Source organism: Hemicordylus capensis, chromosome 1, assembly GCF_027244095.1.
Source record: "Hemicordylus capensis ecotype Gifberg chromosome 1, rHemCap1.1.pri, whole genome shotgun sequence".
Lineage (NCBI taxonomy): Eukaryota > Metazoa > Chordata > Lepidosauria > Squamata > Cordylidae > Hemicordylus > Hemicordylus capensis.
Window position 1 is genome coordinate 72,198,067 of NC_069657.1, and position 25,845 is coordinate 72,223,911.

Below are 25,845 nucleotides of genomic sequence, written 5' to 3' on the forward strand. Positions count from 1 at the left end.
AATAGGATTAGTAATGTGTATCATCAGACACTAGTATTGCAATCTTGTCAACAGGAAGAAGAAAAAAGACTGATACATATTCTAGGGCGGCAGCAGATTGTTCAATTGCTGAGAAACCCCTTTATAGAAACACAAGCTGACAGCTTGGATGGTGAATATGCACTGAACCTTTCCAAGCTTATGTTTTGTTTTTCATACTGGGGTTGGAAACATACAGTCAGCCTATAGTGCCATTTCCGGCAGTTTGGCTCACCTCCCCCCACCCCGCACACACTATTTTACAAGCACAGCCCACCAAGCTGTATCACCACATCTGCTAGTTCTGGACTTCCTTTAGTGAGATTCGGGAACATATTTATCTCCTTCATAATGACTTAATGAAGCACATCAGGTAGAAAATGAGGTCCAGAAATGGCCTCTGCAAACCCTACCAGAGAAGCTTCTAGGTTTCAAGTTATGCCTACAAGCGCATTGCTACTTCAAGATGCAAGAATCAGTGTGATGCAGTATAGACAGACAGTGTTGGATTTAGACATGGGAAAGCCAGGGTAAAGTTGCTCCTCGGTAGGGATGTGCATGGAACCGGTTCGGAGATCCTTTATGGGAGTTGCAGTCAGCAACATCTGGGAAACCCTGTTAGAGGGAACACTGAAAGCCTCCCTTCCGTATCATTAAAACTGAGTTTTTTAGCGTGACTGAACTGTTCTCTTCCTGTTGCAAGAGCAAACTGCCCTCTTTCCTCAGGAATCACGGCTGTTGCTAGTTAATTCATGACAAATTTACTCCTTGTATCAACAGTGGCAGCTTTCCAATGCTAAGTGCTAATGCAAAATTAATATTACATCTCCGGCTGGGTACAATGTGCTGCACGCGTAACCTCAGGCGGCTTGAAAAGCTTCATTGATTTGTATAATTGCTCCTCTCTCTTCGGTGATATACTAAGTCACCCCACACACAAAAATCACCCTCTTAGTCCAACAAACCTTTTTGCCCCAAATCAAATTCCATTTTTCCTGACACACCCCTATCCTGATATGCCATTTCATCAGTCCTCTGTTACCGATTGCTCTCCTCCTCTTGAAGACTGTTTGGCTTGAAAGACTGCTTTCTCTCGGTGCAGAGGGAACAATATAATCTCACTTAAAGTCGCACACCATATGCATTATTATAGCATTGGAGTGCTAAAAATTAAAAACCCAGTGCAGAAAAGGAATGAGAGGAAGGTGGAAATGTGGTCAAGAAACAAGAACTGGGGAGGAGGGAAGACACACTGTTTTGGAAGTGCTAATCCACCTGCCTGCCTTCTCTCTCTTCTTGCACATTAATACTGCTCTCTCAACAAGAACACAGTACACAACACCGTTATCTCACCAAACCACACTGCTCAGATCCAAAAGAGATTCAAAGATCTCATTAAGCAGCCTCCATGCAGCACTGAGACCCAGAGAATGCAGCTTAACAAAGGATCAGAGAAGAAAACAGCGAGGGAGTAAGAAGTGATGGGCAGTAATGGAGGAGGAATTGAGAGCTAAACACACAAGAAGAGAGGTAAACAAAGAGAGTGGAGGAATGGAATGGAATGAATATAGCTACAAGCAAAAAGGTCTGAACTGAAGTTTAAGAGCACAACTGCTCATTAATTTATATGATAATACTAATACTTTGCATTTGTAAAGTTTGTGAGTGTTCAAAACACTTCACATGTATTATCTTGTTGGAATCCTTACAACAATTTAAAAACAAGGTTTTAAATTGTTTTTAAGCATTTTAATTGGTTTTAAATTGTGTTAAAATTGTTTTTATATTGTTTTAAATAATGTGTTTTAAACGATGTTTGTTTTTATGTTTTTTAAACTGGTTGTGCAACGCCCAGAGCCCTCGGATGGGGCGGTTTATAAAAGAAAAGAAAAGAAATAAAATAAAATAAAAGGCATTAGGCGAGTATTCTCCTCACATGGCAGATGACGAGGCCAAGGCTTAAAGGGAGCAGCTTGCCTGGCAAATTCATTACAAAGGTAAGATTCCAACAGAGGACTTTGATTTATAGCTCAGCCTTTTAGTCACTACACTGTACCAGCAATCTGGTGTACAGTCATCCCTTGCCAACCACGAGGGTTCCATTCCAGGAAAACCTCGTGGTTGGTGAGCCATTGAAAAGCCTTGGAAACAGGGTGTTAGGGGAATTGCAATCGTGAAAATAAAAGAAAAAAATGCACAAAACCCACCCCAAATCACCCGGAATCCCTTGAAATCACCAAGGTTAGCAAGAGGAGGGAGAACCCCCCCAAATTCACCCCTAAACCCCAAAGAACTGTGGAACCCTCCCACCCACCCACCCCACACACACACAATTACAAAAAATCTTGCCAAACCGCAGATATAACTTCCCAGTCTTGGATACTCAAAACTGGGAAAACTGCAGTTGGAAAGGCATGACTGTATTTATTTATTATACCTATATCCTGTCTTTCTTCTATGATGTAAATCAAGGTAGTCTCTATGGGGTTCCCAGTGGACAGCCATCCCGGCACTGACCAGATCTAGATCTTGTTTCAGCAAGGTGACTTTATAATGCACCCTCAGACCATGGCCAAGGCTGATGCATCCTACTAGCCATGTATTGAGGCTTGTCAGGGCTTTGGGAAGCCTCTTGTTTTTGCAGTCCTACGTAGGCAACAAAAGCAAGAGGTTAATTATGTCCTGATAAACTACAGTCATCCCTTGCCAACTGCAGTTTTGAGTATCCATGATTGGGAAACTGTGACAGGTCTCACCAACTGTGACCCGAGTATCTGTGGTTTAGCGAGATTTGTTGTGATGGGGGGAGGTTTTCCCCCTTCACCCCTCTTGCTGACTCTTGGTGATTTCTCACAATTTTTTTTTCATTTTTTCTTTTATTTTCGTGACTGAGATTCCCCTAACCCTGTTTCCAATGCTTTTCAATGGCTCACCAACCGCAAATTCACCAACCGCGAGGTTTTCCCAGAACAGAACCCTCATGGTTGGTGAGGAATTACTCTACCAGATCCGGCTGGGAGATTTCATTAGGTCAGAAGTTGTTCAGGTTGACTTCAGGCAAAAACAAGCTTTTCCTTTATTGTAACATGATGCTGATGCAAGGGGCCAAAGGGCAAGATCCAGAAAGTAATCACTGCTTTGTATCAAGAAGTCTACATACAAAGACTGTGAAGTCTTTGCCTTGACTTCTGAGTTCATGTCCACAACTGAAATGAAGACTAAGTATGTTTGACTGCGTTTCCTCACCATTCCTTCCTTGTTGCTCTTTCTTTCCTCTCTCTGTTGACACCCAACACTGACAACATTCAAATGTGAACCCCTGCAAAGTCAGGAGCTGTCTTTGCTTATGCCACTCTGTAAAGCAAGAGACAATGCTGCATTGTGCAGTATAAACAAAACTTCTTTTCCAGAAGGTCACTATGCTGAACTGTGGGGTGTGCATCTTCATTTTTTATGACTTCCTTGTGTGAGGACAGAAAAGGTTATGAATGCTACACCTGGCTGTCCTTCAAGCAAGAACAGCTGTCTGCAAGTAACTCAATCTGGACGTACCAGCAAGTTCACTGAGGCACAGGAAACAGAACTGACCTAAAGATATGGCAAGAACACAAAGGATATTGATCTTAGAATACTGCAGAAATCTCATCCACATCAGCAGCAGAACAGAAGCTCAAGCAGAAGGTTCCTCTCCTATTTGTAAGCAACTCAAATACTATAATTCCTATGACATATGCCTTTTATTAGCTCCCTCTCTCCAGTTTGAAGAAGATGGAAAACAGGGGGCCTCACAGCTTGCCAGTCAACTTATACCTAAAAGCAGTGTGCTTCTTAAGCTTACATACTCCATGGTGAGGAAAATATCAGCTAAATACAAGCTTCTTAAATCATATAGGCTCACCCTCATGGGGAAATAAAATCTTAATACTCCAGCTAGTCTCAAGAAGCTTCAGGACTCACTGAAAAGGTCTTAAGTTTGTTGCACATTCCGTTTAAAACACCTCAGTTTTATAACCATCCTCTTACTGGCATTAGCAACTCCCACAATACTAAGTAAGGATACTACGAAGTGTAAGGACACCTCAACAACAATCATTGTGTAGGTCCCATCACAGCTTTGTTTTCTAACTCAATCATTCTCCAACTTATCTTAACCCAAGACCACAATGGCACAAGCACCTACTGGCACTAGCATGTTCCTCTCCCTCTTCCTACATTTCACCCTGGATAGTCTAAGCAGCTCCCCCATCTCACAAGTCCACTCTCTTGTTGAAACACAAAGAGCTGGTTTATTCTTCCTGTGCTGCCTGGGCCCCTTATATATAGCCTGATTACCCTAAGTTCATGCAGAGTTCTACATTTATGCAAAACAAAATTGCACAGGTATATGATGGACACACCTGGCTTGGCTTTAGTGCATGTGAAAAGGATACTGAGACAGCAGTTGATGGGCAGCTGAATTGGAGTCAGCAGTGCAATGCAGCCACACAAAAAGGACTAAAGTGATTTGAAGGTCACATTAGTATAACCATGGTTTCCAAATCACAAAAAGTAATGGCTCCACCTTATCAAGTCAAACCTCACCTGGAGTTCTGCTTCAGGTACCATACTTTAAGAATGCAGACAAACTGGAATGGTTTCAGAGGATGGCAACAAAGAAGGTCAGAGGAAAATGAGTCCCATGAGGAAAGATTAAAGGTCCTGGGTATGTTTAGTCTGGGTGACATGATAGCACTCCTCAAATATATCATGGACTATTGCATAGAAGAGGACAAAGGTTTGTTCTTTGCTGCCCTAGAGGCAAGGGTTATAGCTAATGGGCAAGTTACAGGAGATTAGATAATGGCTGAACATTAGGATAAACGTCTTAATGGTAACAGCAGTTTGACAATGAAACCAGTTCTGCTAAGAAGGGGCTCTCTCCTTCACTGGAGGTCTTCGAGCAGAGGCTGGAAAATCAACTGTTGGGGATACTTGATCTCTAGATTTCCTGCATCAAGAAGAGGATTGATGATTCTATAGCTTCATGATTCTATAGCTGCTCCTGTGCTTCAAGAAGTCAGAAAGAAAGCTTGATCCAGAATAATCTCGCAGTAAGATGTATTTATAGACTGAGCCAACAACTTCTGGACAAGAAAAACTCAGTAGAAGCAGAAACCGAACTCAAAAGCAACAGTAATAAAAATGTCCCCTAAATGTGCATATTCATAGGGACCAGATAACACTGCCATTTGGCACAGCAAGGGTAATATTATGAATGAATCAGCAACAAAAGACACACAAAAACCTGCCAACACTTTTATCGTTCTCAAAGAACACACAGCTTGCCAAGAAGTGAAGGTGCCATTCAGAGTGACTCCATCAGCAGCCACATCTCTGATTGCCACACTCTTTTCTGTCTGAAAAAAAATGCAAGAGCAGCAAAGAAAAATATAGAAAAACTCTGCTTAGGCTTTGAATAAAAAATGGTAGTTCCCCTAGGAGCCAATCACATCAGACGACATCTCCCTAGTTCTTCAATATGCTTTGGTGCCCATTAGCAAAAATAGTGTTATTCCATAAACACTCGAAATTTGACAAGAAAATTCCTGGCCTCTCAACTGGGCAATGAATAATGCCCTGTAATACAATCAATACAATCTGGAAACCTAGCAATTTGCTTTAAAATCAAGATCTAGAAAGTCAACCTTTTATCACCTGCAACATCCATCCTTGTGTGGGCCTCAGTCCTTACAGAGTCCTCCAAATCTGGCTTCTCTTCTGTGTCTGGCTTCTGCAACAAGGGAGTCTTCAGCATTTCTCCTGCCTTGTGCAGGTGCTCTGGCTGCCCTTCTGGATGCATGTGCTCTCTTGGCCCCTCTTGTTCCATTTTTTCTTCTGCCTCCTGCTTTATGTCAGTACCATACCGCAACTTCAAAAATGCAACCAAACTGGGATCTGGAACAGTTATTTTAAAAACCATCAACAAATCAGCAACATCACCATGTTAAAGTTTATCTTTGATTAAAAAAACAAACCCCAAAATCCACATTTCAATGCTTTCACTCAGATGTACCAATGACTACATTTCTGGTAAAGGCTGATCTGATAGAGAGCTGATTTTGGGGTTACACAGTAAAGACTCCAACAATCAGCCAGTAACAGCCTTTCCTTTCCTGTAAAGAGTGAACCGGAAGTGTACCTTGTCCTAACTGACAGTCTAGGGATCAGCCACTCAGCACACACTGGGTGGGACCTAGAGGGCCATGAGGCTGGAAGAGAAAACTGTCTTTATCTTCTCTCTGGAAGAGAAAAGTGTCTCTCTTTTTTTTTTTTAGAAGCAGCTAGGCAGGAGGTGAGAGAGGTCAGGCAGAAGGCTTCATGAGGAGCAATGGAGTTTTGCTGCCTCATGGTCAACAGCTAGCCTGGAGAATTCTCTCATGAAAGGACATCTGCAGATCCTTGAGACACAGGATTGCAGGAAGCTTGAATTCTCTCCAGGAGTTTGGAGTGAATTCAAGGGGGAAGGAAGCCAGGGTTTCTGGCTTCTGAAAATTTAGCCTAGAGAACAGTTTGCTAGTCAGTTTGCATCAGAAACTTATCTTTGTTTTGTGTGCTCTGCATTTCCCTGATATTGTTCTAAGTTTGTCTGTCAGTAATGCAACTAAGCTAAGAAACAATAGCCTGAGCCCAACTCTGCAACTAGGGCATTGCAAAGGTCTCTGTAAACTCTTAAAGGTGCTTTTTGTATTTTCTTGCATCTATGTTCTATGCAACTGGGTAACCACGATTTTTAAAGTATGCCGTCCCAATATCATCTGAGGGTGCTTTTTGAAGTATTCCTGCAACTGCTGAGTGTTGCTTTTACTTGTAACTAAAAGCTGAGAAAGCCTCAGATGGAAGCAGTCTGTAGGATTTTGAATAAAGTTTATTTTTCTTTTTGTTCTTTGCAATTTTAACCAGCCTCTTGATTGGATTTTTAACTCAGGAAGGGGGGGGGCTGGAAAGGGGTTTTTGTCTCTGGTGCAACACATGTCTCACTTTGATTGTTCAGCCATTCTACCAGGTTTCTCATCACGTGTATGCGGCATGTGGAAGGTTTTTGTACTTTTCCAATAGTAAGAGAAGGAGAGTTTCCCTGGAAATTCACAAGAGCCGGGGGGAATAAACTCTTGATAAGTGCATGTGGTGGCAGCGTATTATATACCAGGAAAGTTTTAGGGAGCAGTCTTGTGGGTGAAAGCATAGAGAGGGGACGATTCAGCATTTGTTCCTTCCCCTCACATGGGCTTGCTTTGAGACAAAGGGTGGGTTATATCCACTACAGACTCACATTCATACCAGTGACATATCCTGTCCAAAAATAATAAGAATAAGAATACAAGCAGCTAACTCCAACAGACTCATAAGCACCAAGACTGCAAAAGTAGCTTTGCAGTTCATGAGCCTGTTATGAAGTCAGCATTGTGTATTAAGCATTCCAACAGGAACTTTTCAGACATGGAAATAATTGATGGGAGTAATTCTCTATCTAAATAATAACAGGAGAAGCGACTTGGGTGCTTTAAACAACACTCCTTGATGCAGAGTTTATTCTATGTTTTTTACTTTTAACGGTGTTTGGGAACTGCCACAATCCTTCAAACCAGCGGGGGATAATAATCCAGATAGATTAATGAATTAATAAAATACAGAGTTATTTGCAATTTACCAACTTATGCATTCTGCTGGGGGGAGTCAGCAAGTTGTTTATACCTAATTGAGCCAGCACTCGTTTCTGCTCCTCCAAAATCTGATCTTTGGACATGGACTGCAGCCTCTCCAAATTCTCCTTGTGGATCCTGCGGGCTTCCTGCTCACCAGTCAGGCTTCCAAGACCCTCACCAGTGACAATACAAGGCCAAGTTGGTATAGTTCCAACAGACTTCTCTAGAAACCAAAAGCAACATGAGCACTAGTTATAAATAAACTGTCCTGAGAAGACATACTGCACAATACTTAGTTATCTCTAAAGTTAATCTAGGCCCACTTTTCCCTAAATCAGTGGCTTATCTATGAGAAAGGTGCTGCAGAACTGACATCATTATTTATTGTTCTTATGCTGTAACTCCCAAAGATAAAGATTTACGATACAGAAAAATCTAAAGGTGCTCTTCTGAGGGAAATAAATAGCTATTTTTCTTTCCTGACACTTACAAGCTCACCCCTCCAAGAGCAAAATGGATGCTTTACACAAATAAAAATGTGAAGCTACTCTTATTATTGTGTCCCAAGGGAAGATACCTGTGCCATCTGTCGAACTTAACTATGGAATTCAGAATCCATACAAGCACCAGTAACCTAACTGGTTTATTAACAAGGTTCTATACAGCTCTCTGGCAGGGCTCCTTAATGCCAGTTAGCCTGCAGCAGGGCTTCTCCTTGGCCAAGGGCAGAAAGCGGGGGATATGGTTGGAGTCTGGGTTGTGTTTAAGGGGACAATACGGTACAAAACTAATTCATGGTACCTGAACACAGCGTCTTTCCCTACCTGCCCGCCCCTGCCCCCACCCCCATGTCAGTCATGCAATTTCCACAGGAGGCTGAAACTGAAATCTGAGATTGTACAGTACTACTAGTTATCTTTATCAGTGCCCAGATCTGAGAGGAGTTTAGCTAGACAAAAAAAGTGGTAAGTCCTATATATCACAGCCAGGAGGGGAGCAGGTGAGGGGATTGCACCTCTGTTCCCCAAAGTATGAGGTAAGCCTCCAAGATAGCACAGACAGTTGCTGAAACATTCAGCTGTTTGGGCCCTGACAAAGGGACACAGCTCAACCAAATCCACTTCTAGTCAATGTAACACAGGAGATTTTGTCCTACACCCCTTGAGTCCATTAACAGCAGCACTAGGTTTTCCAAAAAGCCGTTTGCTTCTCTGTGTTCCTCTCCAAAAAATGCATTTTGAAGACTGCCATGGGGCCACGGGTACTTTGTGAATCCTTGTTCCACATGTTTCAACATTCACCTTCCTCAGCTTTGTCGAATTGTGCCTCCATGGCCTCATGAGGTAAGGCAGCAGCTGGAGCAGCTTGTCCTGCATTTGTCTGTCCTGCTTCATCAAGAGCTGGAGAAGATGTCTGTGTCATTTCAGCTGCCCTCCTAGCAGCTATCTTCTGAGCAAAAATGCTTTTTCTGCCAGGTGCCAGTTTTGCCTGCAGACAGAGAACAAGACAGTAAGTAAACATTCTCCATTTCGCCCAGTCTTCAAAGTAACCTAACACAGCTCATCAACATTTCCTGTAACTTGATCCAATTAGATCAATATGTGCAATCTTCAGCATCTACACTCTACGATTCAGGCTACTTTCCTCTATCCCTCTCTGGAGTACACACTATTGGCAAAGATTACCATGTGTTTGTAAAATCACTTAGTATACTATTGAACACTGCCCACACCAATGTAGTGTATTCATTTTATTTTTCTCACTACCCTTTGCAATAGCCCCAAGGCAGCTTTATTTATTTATTTATTTATATATATATATATATATATATATATATATATATATATATATATATATACACACACACACACACACACACACACACACACACACACAAAACTTAAAATCACAATTAAAGTTCTCAGCACAAATAATACCAGAACAGCAGGCAATAATACATCAAATGCAAAATTTTAATACATCACCTCTAGAGGCTTCCTCCAATCAACCATTAAAAGACTAGCAGAACAGGTAAGTTTTTAAAACTTTACTTAAGGCTGGCATGGACTGCAGATAGTAAAATTCAAGAGTCAGGCAGCCACAACCAAAAAGGATCTGTCCCCCATGCATTCCAACCGAGCCTCTGTCCTCAACAGCATACAGAGCAGAGTCAGTCTAGATCTCAATATGCAGGCAGAATCACTGACAAAAGGCAGTTAAATAGTTCATCACTGCACACAAAAACTGGCATTTTGGTGCAAAAGACACCAATTGCAAGCAAACATAGTCCCAAACAAAATAATTTTACAAGTTATTCCAGTAAGAAGTAATCTGCCTACTGATAATCCCTACACAGAACTAAATTTGGTCCAAATCAGTTAGGCAATTCAAAAGTTAGCCCACTTGCACGTCAAACATTCATACATCCACCATTTTGAACTGGAGTGGATGACATCATCACAAACTATGCGTTTGAGGTGTCCCTATGTGTCCCTACAACTGTACCAAATTTGGTCCAAACTGGTTCCCACTTGCAACTCAAATGTTTAATAACTGATTTTAACCAAATTTGCTATAGATGTAGAGGCACATAGCGACAATTCAATAGGGATGTGCATGGAACTGGTTCTGTGCACATCCGGGAGGGCGGGGGTTCCTTTAAGGGTCAGGTGAGGCGCTGCCTACCTGCCAGCCCCTCTGTCCCGCCCCCCCGTGCTCTCATAAAAAGCAGGCGTGCAAGGCTGTAGTGTGCCTCCCTGCAGTCCCAATCAGCGGCATCCTGGAAATGGCACATATGTCAGCAATTTCCAGTGTACCGTTGACTGGGATTGCAGGCAGAGCAGGCAGCGGGGGTGGGGGGAGTGCCAGCAGGGGGAAAGCGGCAGGGCAGGGGCTGGTAGGCAGCACCTCCCCTGCCCCTTAAAAAGACCCCCCCCCCCCGCGCACATGCATGCACCCTCCAAACCAGCTCGAACACCGGTCCACAGAACCAGTTCGGCACTCCCAGAATGGAGCACCAAACGGTTCTGTGCACATCCCCACAACTCAATGGTGTAGTTTGTAATGATGTCATCTACCCCAATCCAAGATGGTGGATGCATGAACGTTTGAGCCGCAAGAGGGCTAACTTGGGGACTGTCTAAGCAATCTGAACCACATTTGGTACAGTTGTAGTGAGTGACACATAGGGACACCCGAGTGGTGTAGTTTGTGATGATGTCATCCACCCCATTCAAGATGGCAGACACTTGAACATTTGAGGTGCAGATGGGAACCTATTTGGACCAAATTAATTAAATGGTGTAGTTTGTGATGATGTCATCCACCCCAATGAACGTTTGAAGCACAAGTGGGCTAGCTTGTGAACTGCCTGATTTGGACAAAATTTAGTCCAGGGATAGTGAAAGGAAAGTAGGCAGATCAGTTCTTACTAGAACTTATTATAAATGTTTTATTGTGGTGATGAATTTATGTCCTTCTGATAATTATTGTTTAGCTGTTTTTTAATCGATTGTCATTTTCATTGTTATCTTATTGTTTTACAAAAGCTGCCTTGAACCTTTGAAAAAGACAAGGTAGACATCTTTTAAAAGAGACTGACGAGGGAGGTGATATTTAGACAAACTACCCCTGCTAACTGGGCAAAGAGGCACCTTTTACCGTGGTGATTCTCTTTATTTAGCAGGGGGAGAGTAACTGGCCCTCTCCACCCCCAGCACAGTACCTCCAGTGACTGTTGCTGGTGTGTGTCTTATGTTTCTTTTTAGAATGTGAGCCCTTTGGGGACAGGGAGCCATCTTATTTGTTTGTTATTTCTCTTTGTAAACCGCCCTGAGCCATTATTGGAAGGGCGGTATAGAAATTGAATAATAATAATAATTATTATTATTATTATTATTAAAACTAAACTTCAGTTTATTGGCCATCATCCACTCTCTTAGTGATTCAAACCCCTAATTCAGCTCTTCCACTGCAAAAGAAGCAAAGCTGGTGGACTCCAAACCTATGAATAGCGTCACTCAGAAGTTCCATGAAGGTATTAAAAAGCATGAGGGATCAGGTGGAATCCTATGGGATCCTTAACATAAATGGTGCAGGACCAAGCAGGAGTCTCCTAGCACCACCTTCTAGAATAGGCCATTCAAGTGGGACTGAACCACTGAAGCACAGTGCCCCCAAGGCCAGAGCAGCCTATCAAGGTTACCATGGTCAATATAATATCAAAAACTACCAAGAGTGTGAGAACAACCAACAGGGCTGCACTCTTCTGGCCCCTCTCCCACCATAGGTTACCCATCAGCATGACAAGGCAGCTCTGATGCTGAAGCCAAGCCCGAAACCAGTCTGAAACCAATTTAGATAATGAGATAAATTAGTCTTTGAAATTCTACAGAGCAAGTCCCAAGAAGTATCCTTGAAACCAGACTCTGAGTTATATAGTTATAATGACTATAATAGTTATAAGACTCTGAGTGATAGTTATAATGAAAGAAAAAACTGTAGAGACTGTTCTCACGAGCAGCCAAGCCAAGGCTTGACTGCCCTTGAGAACCGCCGGGACCCACACAGATCCCGGCGGTGATGCGGCCCCAAACCCGGTGGCCAAGCTTGGCTCTTAGCCCAGGTTAAGGACTGCTGGGAGTGTGTGTCAGTGCAGGCTGCTTGCCGCTCAAGCTGACACAGAGACAGGGGCCTAGAGCACCCGTCCCCTGGGGGAATCCTCCACTGCACTGGGCTTGGTGCACTGTGGGATACCTGGAGGCCAGGACAATGAGTCCCAGCCTCAGAGTGATCCGCCCTGCTCCGCACTGCACAGAGCAGTACTGATCATGTGGGAGCATGCTCCACACTCCTATCAAGCACAGCATGATCATCTGGGGAGAAGGCAAGATTTGCAAAGCCCTCTCCTGCCCCAGAGTCTTCTCTCACTCCTGCCTTCATGCTAAAGAGCTTGCTACATTGCTGTTAAAAGTTAAAAAGGAAAGAAGAAGATTTGTACACTCTGACAAGGCGGGTGGGGGAGGGGGGAAGCATCTGGATATAGGTAAATTCTGGTCAGTTTGTTCCACCCCAGTGCACACAGGAATTCACTCCCTGCAATTATTCCGAGAGTCTGCTTATCTGAGTACTTTGCATTTCTGAGGATAAACAGACTTCACTGTCTCAGAAAGTCCATTTTTGAAGATGTTGGGACTGTAATAGGGCAAGAATTTCACAGTAATAAATTGGATTAATGATGCCTAACCAGTGCTCTTTAAAATTTGCATGGTATTTACACTCAGGCTCTGTCAACAGACTTATTGACTATTGATAAAGAAACCATGAAACACACTGCATGAGGCAAATTCACCTTCACGGTAGGAATTCAGTGAGAGTCTCAAAAGAAAAGAAATTGCTGCACCCCCAAGTTGCACAACTTATATGCATGCCACTCACTTTCTAAAAGAGGCTTCCACATGCAGAAGAGTTTCTTTGGATGCAGTTTAGCTATTCTCTGCAAGAGCTAAAGCAGCTGCTGAGGCTGCAGGAGACTGAACATGCAGAAGAGGAACTCTAGATCCTGCCCTATGTTTCCCATCTGGTGATGAAACAGAGGCAAAAACTTTACCTTTCATATTTAAAATGAAAAGAAAGAAAAACCAATCATGTGCACTAGCAGATTTATAGTAGGAAACTTTGCATTGTACCAAAAATGCTTTTTCTTTTTAAACTGGTTTCCACTGAAGCCCTCTGAATGTTCCAGCCCACATATCTCATACTGTTTTCCAGGATGTAGAGTCCTGCACATTCTCTCCTCCTCCTCCTCCTCCTGTTTTGCTTTCTGATCCATTGCTTCACTAACTAGGCTTATGGGAGAGACCAGAGAGCCGAAAGCAGTTGCCAAAAAGCATTCTGATGTAGTTTCTCTAGTTAAAACATAAGAAGCTAGTGACAGGCACAAACAGTGCTGAACTACTGAATACTGGTTGCATTTAGCCTAAGAAAAGCACCTATCGCAAGCCAAGAAATAGGCTCCCATGAAGTAGGAAGAAACCCAGACCATTCCAGAGTTGCCAATCTTTCATAAAGGAGAAGGATATAGGGCAGTCAACTCTAAAAATATATATCTAACTTAATAAGCTGAACAAATTGAAATGAAGATATACATAAAGCAAAACCTGCAGGAAGGGTTTTGAAGGATTAAGACTGTATCTCTTAGATGTTAAACATCTTTAAATTTAATCATGCAAAGCTACCTCTCACTGGTAGTATGTAAAGTTTCCCCCGCTTCAAACTTGAAAACATGGAATGTTACCTAGTAAAAAAATTGGCTTAAAAAAACAAAAACAAAAAACAAGCTCAATGTCCACCAGTACTGTGGGGAAAAATCAAATGTAAGAGATATAGGGCCAGTTTGGATGATACTTGACAGGCCCCACCTATCGTGCCATAAGGGACATGACTGTGCATGTCTCATTCCCCCTCTATGTGAACCATTCTATCTCTCCTACTTGTATACGTGGTGTTCAAACCACCCCCTCACATGCAATTTAAGTACCACTATATTTACATTTATACTGATGTACTGCATATATTTTACATGTCCTTTAAAAGCATATGGTTTTGTTTAAAAAAAAAAAAATTAAAGAGATGTATTCAATCTTTATTCTTGGTTTGTTTTATTAAATGAAGACTTTTTCCTTCTATTTTTAAAAAATAAATAAATAATATATTTTAGAAATTTTATAAATAGAAAAGCAGAAATATTACTATGTCCAATACCTAATAACAAACTTTACAGTTGCAGGTGGCCCTCATTATCTGTGATTTCAACAACCGCGATGTCGCATATCCACCGATGGGTCTTAGAGGCCAAGTTTCTTTATCCATGGTTTTTTTTTAAAAAAAAGACAAAATCCACCTATTCGTGGTTTTGAGTGGCCAGAAATGACTTCCAACGTCATTTCTGGCTGCCATTTTACAGTGCAGAGCCATTTTGTGGCTCTTTATCAGAGGAATTGGGGGAGGGGGGAGAGAGATAAAAACAGTTTGCTTACCTGTAACAGATGATCTGGTAGTGGTTCCATACATTCATAATCAGTGGGTTCTGCGCCTGCGCAGATCAGCTTCGGGAAGAATTTGTTAGCTCCTCGCGATGCCAACCACCTACTGCATGTGACTGCAGTACCCTCTGTGGCGGTTAGGCATCTCTGTATTCAGTTTCTCGATGGCCGACATAGCAGCCAGGTCTTGATGGTATAGTGGCATGTGCATAGCATTCAGTGGCTTGCTATTCTTGCAGCGGGGAAGGACGGGCGGGTTTTATGAATGTATGGAACCACTACCAGATCATCTGTTACAGGTAAGCAACCTGTTTATCTGGATAGTGGTTCCAACATTCATAATTAGTGGGTGAATTACGAGCTACCCAGTAGGAGGCGGGTAAGCACTGCAAGTCACTGTAACACCCTCTTAAGGACCGCCCGTCCAAATTCTGCAGCCCTAGCAGTACACAGAGCTATGGCGTAGTGTTTTAACAAACGTCTGGTGCGACGATCACGTTGCTGCTGTGCAGATAACTGTGAATCCGATGCCTGATAGATGCGCCGCAGACGTGGCGTAAGCCCTAGTGGAGTGTGCCCTGATTACAGTCGATGGGCTGACCCCTTGTTGCTCATATGCCAGCTTAATCAGTTCTACTAACCAGAAAGATAACTTTTAGCGTGTAGGCGAATACCCCTGACACTTGCCCTGCAGGCCAATAAATAATTGGGGTGTCTTTCGAATATCCTTAGTGGCCCTCAAATAGAAGAGAAGGGCTCGGCGAACATCCAATGAATGCATCGCCCTCTCGAGAGCCGATGAAGGCTCCCTGAAAAAAGGTTGGCAAAACAATCTCAGTATTTAGGTGAAACTCCAGAACAATTTTTGGACGGAACTAGGGATCTAAGCGCATGATGACTCGTTCCGGATAAATCCTTGTATAAGGCTCATCTATACGGAGCACACGTAGTTCACTCATCCGCCTGGCCATGGTGATGGACACCAAAAAGAGTGTCTTTAGGGTCAAGAGTTTCATCGACGCAGATGCCAATGGTTCAAAAGTTGGTTCTGTCAGTGACGAGAGCACCAAGGAGAGACTCCACTTCTCAGCTGGCTGCCGAACAAGCAGATATAAATTACTGATGCCTCTCAGGAAATCCTTACACCTCGGATGGGTGAAGACTGTCTTCCCATCCCACCCATCATGGTGTGCCAAAATAGCTGCCATATGTACCTTTAACAGAGACATTTGCCAGGCCAGTCTGCTTCAGAGTTGTCAGGTATAGAAGAACAGCCTTAAGACTCGCTTCTTTGGGGTCAAAGCCTCTGGAGGCAGCATGCAACGTAAACCTGCGCCACTTTGCCCGGTAGCTACACCTTGTAGACAGTTTACGAGTGTTCAGGAGAATCCGCCTTAGTAGCCGATCCTCCACGCCATGAGGCTCAGTACGGGCAAGTTCGGGTGCACCACCTCTCCTTGGTCTTGAGTTATCAGATCTCTCCATAGTGGCAGCCTCCTGTACCTGCCCAGGGACAGTCTGAGTAGCTGCGTGTACCATCGCTGCCTTGGCCACCATGGGGCAATCACTATCGCCTGAGTCTTGTCTTGTAGAAGTTTGGCCACCACCCTGGGCAGCAATGGAGTTGGAGGATAGGCATAAAACAGTTCTTGGCTCTACTGATACTGAAACGCATCTCCCTTCGTATCAGGGCCGACTCCCATCCTGGAGCAATAGTGGTTGCACTTGGTGTTCTCGAACGTTGTGAACAGATCCACCTTTGGTCTGCCCCAAGCTTGGAATAACTGCTCCAGTATCACAGGATTCAATTCCAACTCGTGCTGCTTCAGCACCAATTCCACAATTGTCAACTGAGGCTGCACAATGACCGGGACACCGTCCCACCTTGCTTGTTGACATACGCAATGGCTGTCCTATTGTCCATCTGCAGCTGGACAGTTTGCCCCATGAGCTTCCCTTGGAAGGTGATCAAGGCCTTGTACGCAGCCAGCAGTTCTAAAAAACTGATATGTAGAATCCTCTCCTTCGGCGTCCACTGCCCCTGCACCTTGTGGTGTAGTAGGTGGGCACCCCAGCCCTGCATCGATGCATCGGATGTCACTGTGGCGGATGGCGTCAGCGTCTGGAATTGTACGCTGTTGAGCATGTTCGTGTCAAGGTCTGGCCCAAGGCCAGGGAAGTTCTTGGCTTGGCTGCACGCTGTCGGCTGAATGACGAACGTTGAATCTCAGCAATGAGTCGGAGTTTGGAGCTGTAATTTATGGAGCAAGCCGAGAGCTCCCAGCTGGTAGGAATTCACAGCTTGTCAGCCTTCAACAATAGCCGTTTGCTCCTCCTAACCGCTTCTAATTGTGTCCTGCGTTTAGAACACCTGCGTTGTTGCGGTGTCAGTGGTGTTCCAATGTCTAGTTCACCCTCTGATTGGTTCCTCGCGCTTTCTGTTGACTCAGGCTGCTGAGCCTGTTCTAAATCATCAGCTGGATTTACTGCAGCTGTCTTAGGAACGCTGACAGCCGGGCTCTGCCCTTCAGACATTCCTGACTTGGCTGGAAAGCCGACAGCTTCCCCTTCCTCCTCGCTGTCGGAGCTCGAGGGCATGACAGTTCGATTCCTTTGTCCACGATGTCAGCGAGTCCAGCACTTTCCCCGGAAGCATCACTCACTTGGCTTGTGGCTCTAGCCTTGGCTTGTAAGCTATCAGAAGCCAGAGCTGCAGTTTGCGCATGTGTAGCCTTGCATACAAGACCGTGGTGGTGCAGGACGCCATCAGGCTGAGAATCACCTGTATAGTCCTTGCTTTCTGCACCGGATTCCTCTGACACAAGAGGATGCGTGTCTGTAGGCGTGAAAACCTTTCTCTCGGTAGAAAGGCCCTTTGGTCTGTCATGTCTAACAAAGCCCCGATATATTGAAGACGCTTTGCTGGCTGTAGAAAGGATTTTTCCCAATTGATGTTCACGCCCAGATGTCCAGCAGGGTCGTTACCACGTGTACATGCTCCAGCAGTTGATCTCGCATACTGGCCGTCAACAGCCAGTCGTCCAAATATGGATAAATGGACAGTCCTTTTGTTCTGAGATAGGCTATTATCACTGCAACACACTTCGTGAATAACCATGGGGCGGTGACCAGGCCGAAGGGTAGCACGTTGTATTGATAAATTTTGTTCCCCATGGTGAAGCGGAGATACTTGCGATGGTTCTCCTGAATGCCTATATGAAAGTACACATCCTTCAAGTCGAGCGTCGCAATCCAATTCTCCCCGTGGAAAAGAGGAAGGATGGCTTGCAACGTTGTCATCCTAAATTTCTGTACGGCGATGTACTGATTTAGGCCCCGGATATCCATGATTGGCCTTATGCCCCCATCGCGTTTGGAAGTAACGGGAATAAAATCCTGACTGGCTGAGAGCCCACTGGACCGACGATATTGCCTCCTTCATCAAAAGCTTTCCCAGCTCCTCCCTCAAGACAGGAGTCTCTGGAGTGTACTTCACACCCAGAAATGGTGGGTTCTCCTTGAACTCCAGCGCATAGTCCGTCATCACTATGCGTAAGACCCAATGGTCTGATGTTATATGGTGCCATGCTTGGGCATGGCTTGCCAGTTTGATGGTAACTCTGGCAAAGTTCAAGGAGATGGTGTTCCTTGCTGTGATGTTGGACAGGTTGCTTTGAAGAGGTACGATGAACTGTGCTCCGAAGCGTCTTTGTGCTTTCTCTTCAGCCCGGACCGTCGATCCTCTGGTCGTTTAAATGTAGAAGAGGGGTCCAAAGCCGAAGCACTTGGCATCGTGGCCCTCGATGTCGTGGCCAATGTCGAGGGGTTAGAAACTGAGATTTCTAATGAAATCTAGAAACCGAGACTGCCAATGTCGAGGGGTTAGAAACCGAGATTTTCCTCGAATTTCCCAGGTCTTTAGACTGCGCTACAGGCGCAGGACCTGGTGTCATAGCCTTCGAAGCAGCTTTTGGCAGCAATGCATCTCCCAATAAGTAAACTTTAAGACGAGCTGCCCAATTCTTAAGAGTCTGTTTACTGAAAGTAACGCAGACCGAGCAAGACTTCGTATCATGCATTTCCCCAAGGCAAAACAAACAGAGGGTATGGCCATCTGTTGAGGGGATCTTTCCACAGCAACTAGTACAGCGTTTAAAAGTAGTCTTGCTGGATATACTCACCTTGCCAGGCTTGTTCAAGCTACTCATCTTGAGAAATCAGTAGTCATTCTGTTCCTAGGTCGAAGGGGGAGGTCCGAGATCGTGGACAAAGCCGTCGGATTAAGAAAGAGTAGTCAAGTCCGTTCCAGAAGTACAAAGCCGAATCCAAATTAATGCCAAAACCGAGGGTAATCCGTAAGAAATGTCAGAGTCCGTAACCAGAAGTTCAAAAAGTCTTTAAAACCAATACCAAACTTTTCACGAGGAGCAAACAGTCTCCAAGTACTGATCGCTATGGCGGTCAGAAAGAAACTGAATACAGAGACGCATAACTGCCACTAGAGGGTACTGCACTCACGTGCAGTGGGCGGTTGGCATCACGAGGAGCTAACGAATTCTTCCCAAAGCTGATCTGCGCAGGTGCAGAACCCACTAATTATGAATGTTGGAACCACTATCCAGATCTGGAGAGAAGGTACAGTACCTTTAAAAAAAATTATCCACCCCCTGCTTTTTTAGCCCTTTTCTTGTGTGTAGGAACCTAACCCCTGGATTCCTATGGGGTAAAGTTTCTTTACATGATGTAAAATATGGTGGTTCCCATATTCGCACCTATTGGCAAGAACAGAACTCCTGCGAATAACTAGGGCCACCTGTATAATAAACTTGAGCAAAACAATTAAAAAAGCAGGAGGGAGAGAGAGAGAGAAAAGGCAACTCAACAGAGAAAACACAATTTAAATTCCTTTTTAGCTTTTTATCTTAAGTCAAGAAATCAAGGATTTTTAAGAGAGCCCCTTCTTTGTCATGAACCCTGGCGCCTGTTACGCTCTTCTGGAGTTGTCCAGTTATGGTTACTGCCAGCTCGTCTGGTGGTAACTCAGGACCGGGCTTTCTCTGTGGTTGCTCCAGGGCTTTGGAATATGTGCCCCCACTGAAATAAGAGCATCTTCTTTTCCATTTGTTTTCAGGAAGACCCTAAGACTCACCTGTTCTTGCAGGCTTTTAGTTATTTTAATAATTTGTTTTAACAATGGTTTTATGCTATTGTTTTTATTATGCTTTGTGGTTTTTAATCTGTGATTTCTATATTATATTGAAATTTTGTACACCACCTAGATATATATATATATCAGGCAGTACAAATATATGATAGATAATAAATAAATAAAAAGGGAAAAGAAAAATAAAGAAAAGTCATGACATAAGTTATTTTAAATTGAGACTATTACTAGTACAAGCATTTATATACTGCTTTTTTACAATTTAAGAAGACAATACTTTACATTTCAAAAAAACCTTGCCTTAAATCACCCCTAATAACATGGTTGTGCATTATCCTGAGTTTTGTCATTCTAATAATGAATAAAAGGGGACCATTTATGAACAAATCTCTCTTCCTACTGCCTTCCCTCCCTTGTCCAAATATAATTAGTTGGTTTAGCTGAGCAAATCCCATACTTTCATTAACTGTTGCAGTGGAGACGCTTTTACTTGTGTGCTCATTACTCCTTTTGCAGCAGGCAGAGAGTCAGGAAATCTTGATCAGACAATTATCCCACTTAACTTGTATCCTCTTACATTCCCTTACTCATGCCTTCTGAATGAAACTACCATAGCTGTATGTGCACCCAGACTTCACAGCCCAAGCCAGAAATATAACCACTAGGCCAGCCAATGCCCAATCAACCTCAACTCAGCATGTTCCTTCCTTCCTGTTCCCTCATCACCCAGCATTGCCCTATCCTTCTGGTAAGCTTTTCCTCCACAATCTATTATATTAATTCTCCTGGGTGTGCCTTGGAATGTGCATCCCAGCGCCCAGCTGATTGGCTGGGCGGCGGATGCGCCTGATTGGCTGAGGCGCACCTAGGAGGATTGGTCGCCGCCGTAGCGGGCCTAGTCCAGCCGTGGAGGCAAGGCCCAGGAGGGGGGAAAGAAAGTGCGGGGGCAGAAGCGGCGGTGGGGAGGAGAGGCGGCTGGGCCCGGAAGCAGAGGTTGGAGCAGAAGGGCGGGGGGGGAGATAACCGCCAGCCTCAAAGAGCACACAGATGCTCTGTGCGAGGTTCGCTAGTACTAACCTTAATAGATGTGATTTTAACTGTGCCTGTTTTGCTAAATCTTCTATGCAATGCACTGAAGGCCTTGACACTTTCTTCTGGCACTTTAATTGGCTGAGGGACCACCAAAAATCAGAAGGTGGAGAAGTACCTTGTAAATATAAAGCTTCTTTTCTTACCTCAGTTTTTATTTCAGATCTGTGAAAGACTCTGGGGAATGGATCTTGAGTGTACACTGGCATAGTCACACTGGCAGTGCTTGTGTCACGTTCCTACCACAGATAAAGAGAAAATGAGCAAACATGGGCATCTTTGCATAGTTCAGAGGTTTAGATTACTTTGGCAGATAACTTTATTTATTTATTCTTAGTGCATACATCGCTGGCTTCATCACTTCTCAATCATTACCCCAGGATTCTGAATTATGAATTACTAACAAATAAGACGCACAATGATTTTGCTGAAGACCGCTGTGATGTGTTGGTCACCACGATCCAACCGCTCCTCTGGATCCTCAAAGTGAACATGGGCACTTTTGAACTTGGTTTTCTTTGGAGGAGCTGGAATCAGAGCTGGAAGAACATCAGGAAAGCCTGAGAAAGCAGAGAAAAGAAAACATATGCAGAACTTTAGCTGGAGTTTATCCTCTTCCAGGGAAACAGAAAGGAAATTACAGAGACTCAGTAACTGCCATCTTGACAAAAGGGGCACAAAGTCATTGTTAAATTAGACACACAAAGAGAGACAGAATTCTGGCTCTTTTAGTTAAGTAATATATATAGGTTGATAGGAGGGAAGAATCAGGGCAAAACAGGCAATGCTGGAACATGTCATGATTAATCTCTAAATTCAGCCTGCTGTCATAAGTGATTTGACGTGTTATCATTTTAAATCATTAACTGTCACATCAAATAGCGTCTGACAGCAGACTGAACTTGGGGATTATGAAGTATGTGCAAACAGATACAGAGGCCTCAGATGCACATGAACAATTCAAGCAGATACATGTTAAAGAGACAAGAGTGTTAGACTGAGTGAACCACATGAAGAACATTCTGCTGTAGATACAGAAGTAAACATGGGGGGGAAGTGATGATGTCATCAGTTAAGATGACTTCTTAGGCCTTTTGCTCAGACCCACCAGCACAGTCTATATTCATTTGCAATAAGTAGTCCATTGGATCCAATCAAATGGTGGGTCCCACTTGTAGAAAACCTAAGGCAATTGTGAATAAACTGTGAGTAAATTGCTAAAAGACTTTTTGAAAAGCTGCTGGATTGCAGCCTAGTCTTAGCGCTGATGTGGCACCTAAAATAGCAGCAGTTACAGATCCTATGCAAACAGAATCTGAAGCAGCTGCCTCAACAGGCAAGAGGATAAATATGAACACATTTTTGCTCACCTAAAAGTCATCCAGGAAGATGACAGAGCAGAGAGCAATACTCAGTTCAATCCTGGATACTGACAGGAAGAGTGGAAGAAACAGAGGATACCACTAATTTTATTTATTTATTTATTTATTTACATTTTATATCCCACTCTTCCTCCAAGGAGCCCAAAGCTGTGTACTACATACTTAGATTTCTCCTCACAACAACCCTGTGAAGTAGGTTAGGCTGAGAAAGAGGTGATTGGCCCAGAGTCACCCAGCTAGTATCATGGCTGAATGGGGATTTGAACTCGGGTCTCCCCGGACCTAGTCCAGCACTCTAGCCACTACACCACGCTGGCTCTAATGTTGCTTTCATTCATTCTATTTCTTTCATTGAAACCCTCAACTTACATTAAAAACACCGAGTGGCAGTTCAAAAAAGAAAATAAAAAAAGATCATCTTAGAGACAAGCTAGATGACCTTGAGAACAGAACTTGCAGAAAGTTTGAAATTCACACATTTCAATTCAATTCCTTTATTACGATCACAGACCAGCACAATTTACAAACAGAAGCCCAACAAAAAAACTTACATAACCTACATAACCTTTGTGATACGGTAGTTAAGGACATAGTTAAAGATCAATTAATAATGATTCTTAATGAACTCCTGGTGGATTTTACTGGCTATTAAACAGTCACATTATAGATCCCAGGTCATTCTGGTCAGTTAAAATATAATCAAGATCAAAAGAATCTGTACAACTTGGATGGCAGCTAATAAAATGGGTTATATGTTTACGCAGTATCTCTCAGTAAAATTGACAATAAAGGAGTACATGAGCCATTGTTTCAATATCTTTCAATTTGCAGAGACAAGTACATTCTTTGTTATCTCCCTTCCAGGACTGCTGATTGCAAGGCATTGCATCGTGCCTGTATCAGAGCTCTGCAATATTTTGGCATGGTGATCTGGTTTAGGTATCTGGCAGTGTTGAAACTCACAAATTGGTTGCCCAAATGGACACCAACAAGAATAGAGCCCTGATCAATTTGACACTCCATATAATATATTCTTTGTCTGAGTTTGACCCTCCATTTTCATACCCCAGGGTTATCAATGCAAAAGTACTCTGTTGTACTGCATTATGGACAAACCATAATGATGCAGCCCTAGATTTCAGAAAACAGAAGCAGCAATAATCCTAAATCTTCCTGAAATGTGGTTAGATTATTAGTTCCCAGATACCCCCACTGATTATTTGCTTAGTGAAACATTATACCACCATTAAACTAACAGTCCATGCAACTTTACAGCAAAGTTTATGTTACTTAGAACAGAGAAGTTAGTTGCCAGAAAAGCAAGAGAATGGTTCAGTTTCCAGTGTGGGAAACATGAGATTTATTTCTATCAAGATCTTTCATCTAGGGAAGATAACAGCTTAAGCGGAGAAGGTGCAATGACAACCCAAGGCTGACCACACTATCAGATAACACAGGTGGGGTCTAATGTAATATAAGTGTTCTTGAATTATAACATTGTGCCATGAAGTCAGTGTCGACTCCTCACGACCAAAGAACCCTGTGGTGGTCTTTGGTAGAGTACAGGAGGGGGTTCCCATTGCCATCTCCTGCGTAGTATGAGATGATGCCTTTCAGCATCTTCCTATATTGCTGCTGCCCAATATAGGTGTTTCTCATAGTCTGGGAAACATACTAGCAGGGATTCAAACTGGCAACCTCTGGCTTGCTACTCAAGTCATTTCCCCACTGTGCCATTAGGTGGCTTTATAGCCTGAATTAAGTCACATGATGGGACTGTATTGTACTAGGTAAGGGCAGAACTACAGTCAGAATGCTATGAAAACATACTTGTCAATTCACAGATAATTTTATTATTATTATTGTGACCTTCAATATAAAATAAAGACATTTCAAATAAACTTGCCATCCATTGTCACCACATCTCTGTTGTACTGCAGTGAGGATCTCTCATCTCCACTCCCCTCATCCCCTCTTCTCTTATCCGCTTTCTTTATGATCTTCACTGCTGGGGAAGCTTTTGCTGCTAGAAACTGATTCTGGAATCTCAACAAATCTGCCTCCGACTCCCCAGGCTTGGGTCTTGACAGCATTTTCCCTTTACTCTCACTGTCTTCTTCTGGGGCATCAATGGGTTCCTGATATAAATACAGAGAAAAGAAAAAATTTAAAAAGCGCTTCGAAAGTCAAGCTTTAGAGGATTTTGTATGTGTCTGTACACAGACACACAATCAATTTCCATCCAATTCAAAGTAACACAAAAGTCCCAAGAAGTTTCTCTTTACTACCTAGTCCAGAGGTGCCAATGAACAGTCACCTGGCCTTTTCAACCAGGCAAGGTGCCAAATGCATAAGCACTAGGAACAAGAACCATAAGCAAAATTATTGCTGTACATATTTCTTGTAAATATGTTATCTTGCCAGAAGAGGAAAAAATAGTCATTGTTACCAAGATTGCTATTTCAGGAAAGAGGCAGAACACGCCCCCTGCGATCCACCTGCCTTTGATATGACTGCTGTTCTAAAGTATTCCTTCTTCCATTCTTCTGCACTTCAGAGCACAAGCACCTTTCATTGCTTATTTCAGCTGATTAGTCTACCTTTGATGTGTGCAGCAGCACTACAGGGCTTCTGAAACCCAGTATTTTATTTCATAGAGAAAAGGGCTTCAAAGAGCATCATAGCATAAATGACAACATTTATTACCGCCTTGGGATTGTTTGAATAAAAGGCAGTATATAAATTTAACAATAAATAAAATAAATAAACAGCTCATAGTACTGTTCTCATTTGTGCTATGATGCTCTTTTTGCTTACTTTTAATCAAAATAGTTTTCCAGTTTCCCTCTAGTGGCTTCCTCTGTCCCAGTGGCAATCACTGCCTTCATCTTAAAAAGCCACTGTGCAAGTTAAAGGTGAAAGAGCCTTGCCTGACCTTCCAGAGTGATCTGTCAGATCACCTGCAGAACAAAGTGGCCGACATTCTCTACAGCCTTATGAGTCACAAGACTAACTGTGCTGAAGGCTTGCCACGCAGTCCAGCACACAGCAAGAGGAATGGAGAAGCAATTTTTGCTTCTCTGCCCTCCCTGCAAAAGCCCTTTTTTCTTCCACAAACAAGTTCCCAAGGGTCATGCAACAGAGAAAGTCAGTCAGTGAAGTATGCAGAAAGCTTATACACGTTATATATTTACTGTCACCTAGAAAGTCTAGAGGTCTTTTATTTTAACGTTAGATCCGTAACTCAGAATATCCAACAAACATAAAAGATAACCCTTATGTCAGAACAACGTACACTGGGTGTGGAGTACCACAAAGCAGAACTAAGATATCTGCAATGTCCATCATTTTTACAACTCAGGTTTCTCCCAATTTGGGAGGGAGAAGAGCTGGTCTAGTGGTAGCAAGCATGACTAGTCCCCTTAGCTAAGCAGGGTTTGCCCAGGTTGCATTTGAATGGGAGAATA

The 25,845-nt window shown here is 43.3% G+C and overlaps 1 protein-coding gene across 7 annotated transcripts in view; it reads right to left on the bottom strand.

Annotated features, from left to right (window-relative positions):
* RPAP1 (RNA polymerase II associated protein 1) overlaps positions 1-25,845 on the bottom strand; it is an 84,407-nt gene that overhangs the window by 47,121 nt on the left and 11,441 nt on the right. For all 7 annotated transcript variants that reach the window (XM_053284002.1, XM_053284007.1, XM_053284004.1 and 4 more), the window contains 6 exons: positions 24,285-24,516; positions 21,414-21,556; positions 21,143-21,235; positions 9,002-9,188; positions 7,750-7,923; positions 5,713-5,952 (listed from right to left, as the gene is read on the bottom strand). In XM_053284002.1, the coding sequence (XP_053139977.1) occupies positions 5,713-5,952; positions 7,750-7,923; positions 9,002-9,188; positions 21,143-21,235; positions 21,414-21,556; positions 24,285-24,471 (1,024 nt within the window). In that variant the 5' untranslated portion in view covers positions 24,472-24,516. The remainder of the gene's footprint in view (positions 1-5,712; positions 5,953-7,749; positions 7,924-9,001; positions 9,189-21,142; positions 21,236-21,413; positions 21,557-24,284; positions 24,517-25,845) is intronic.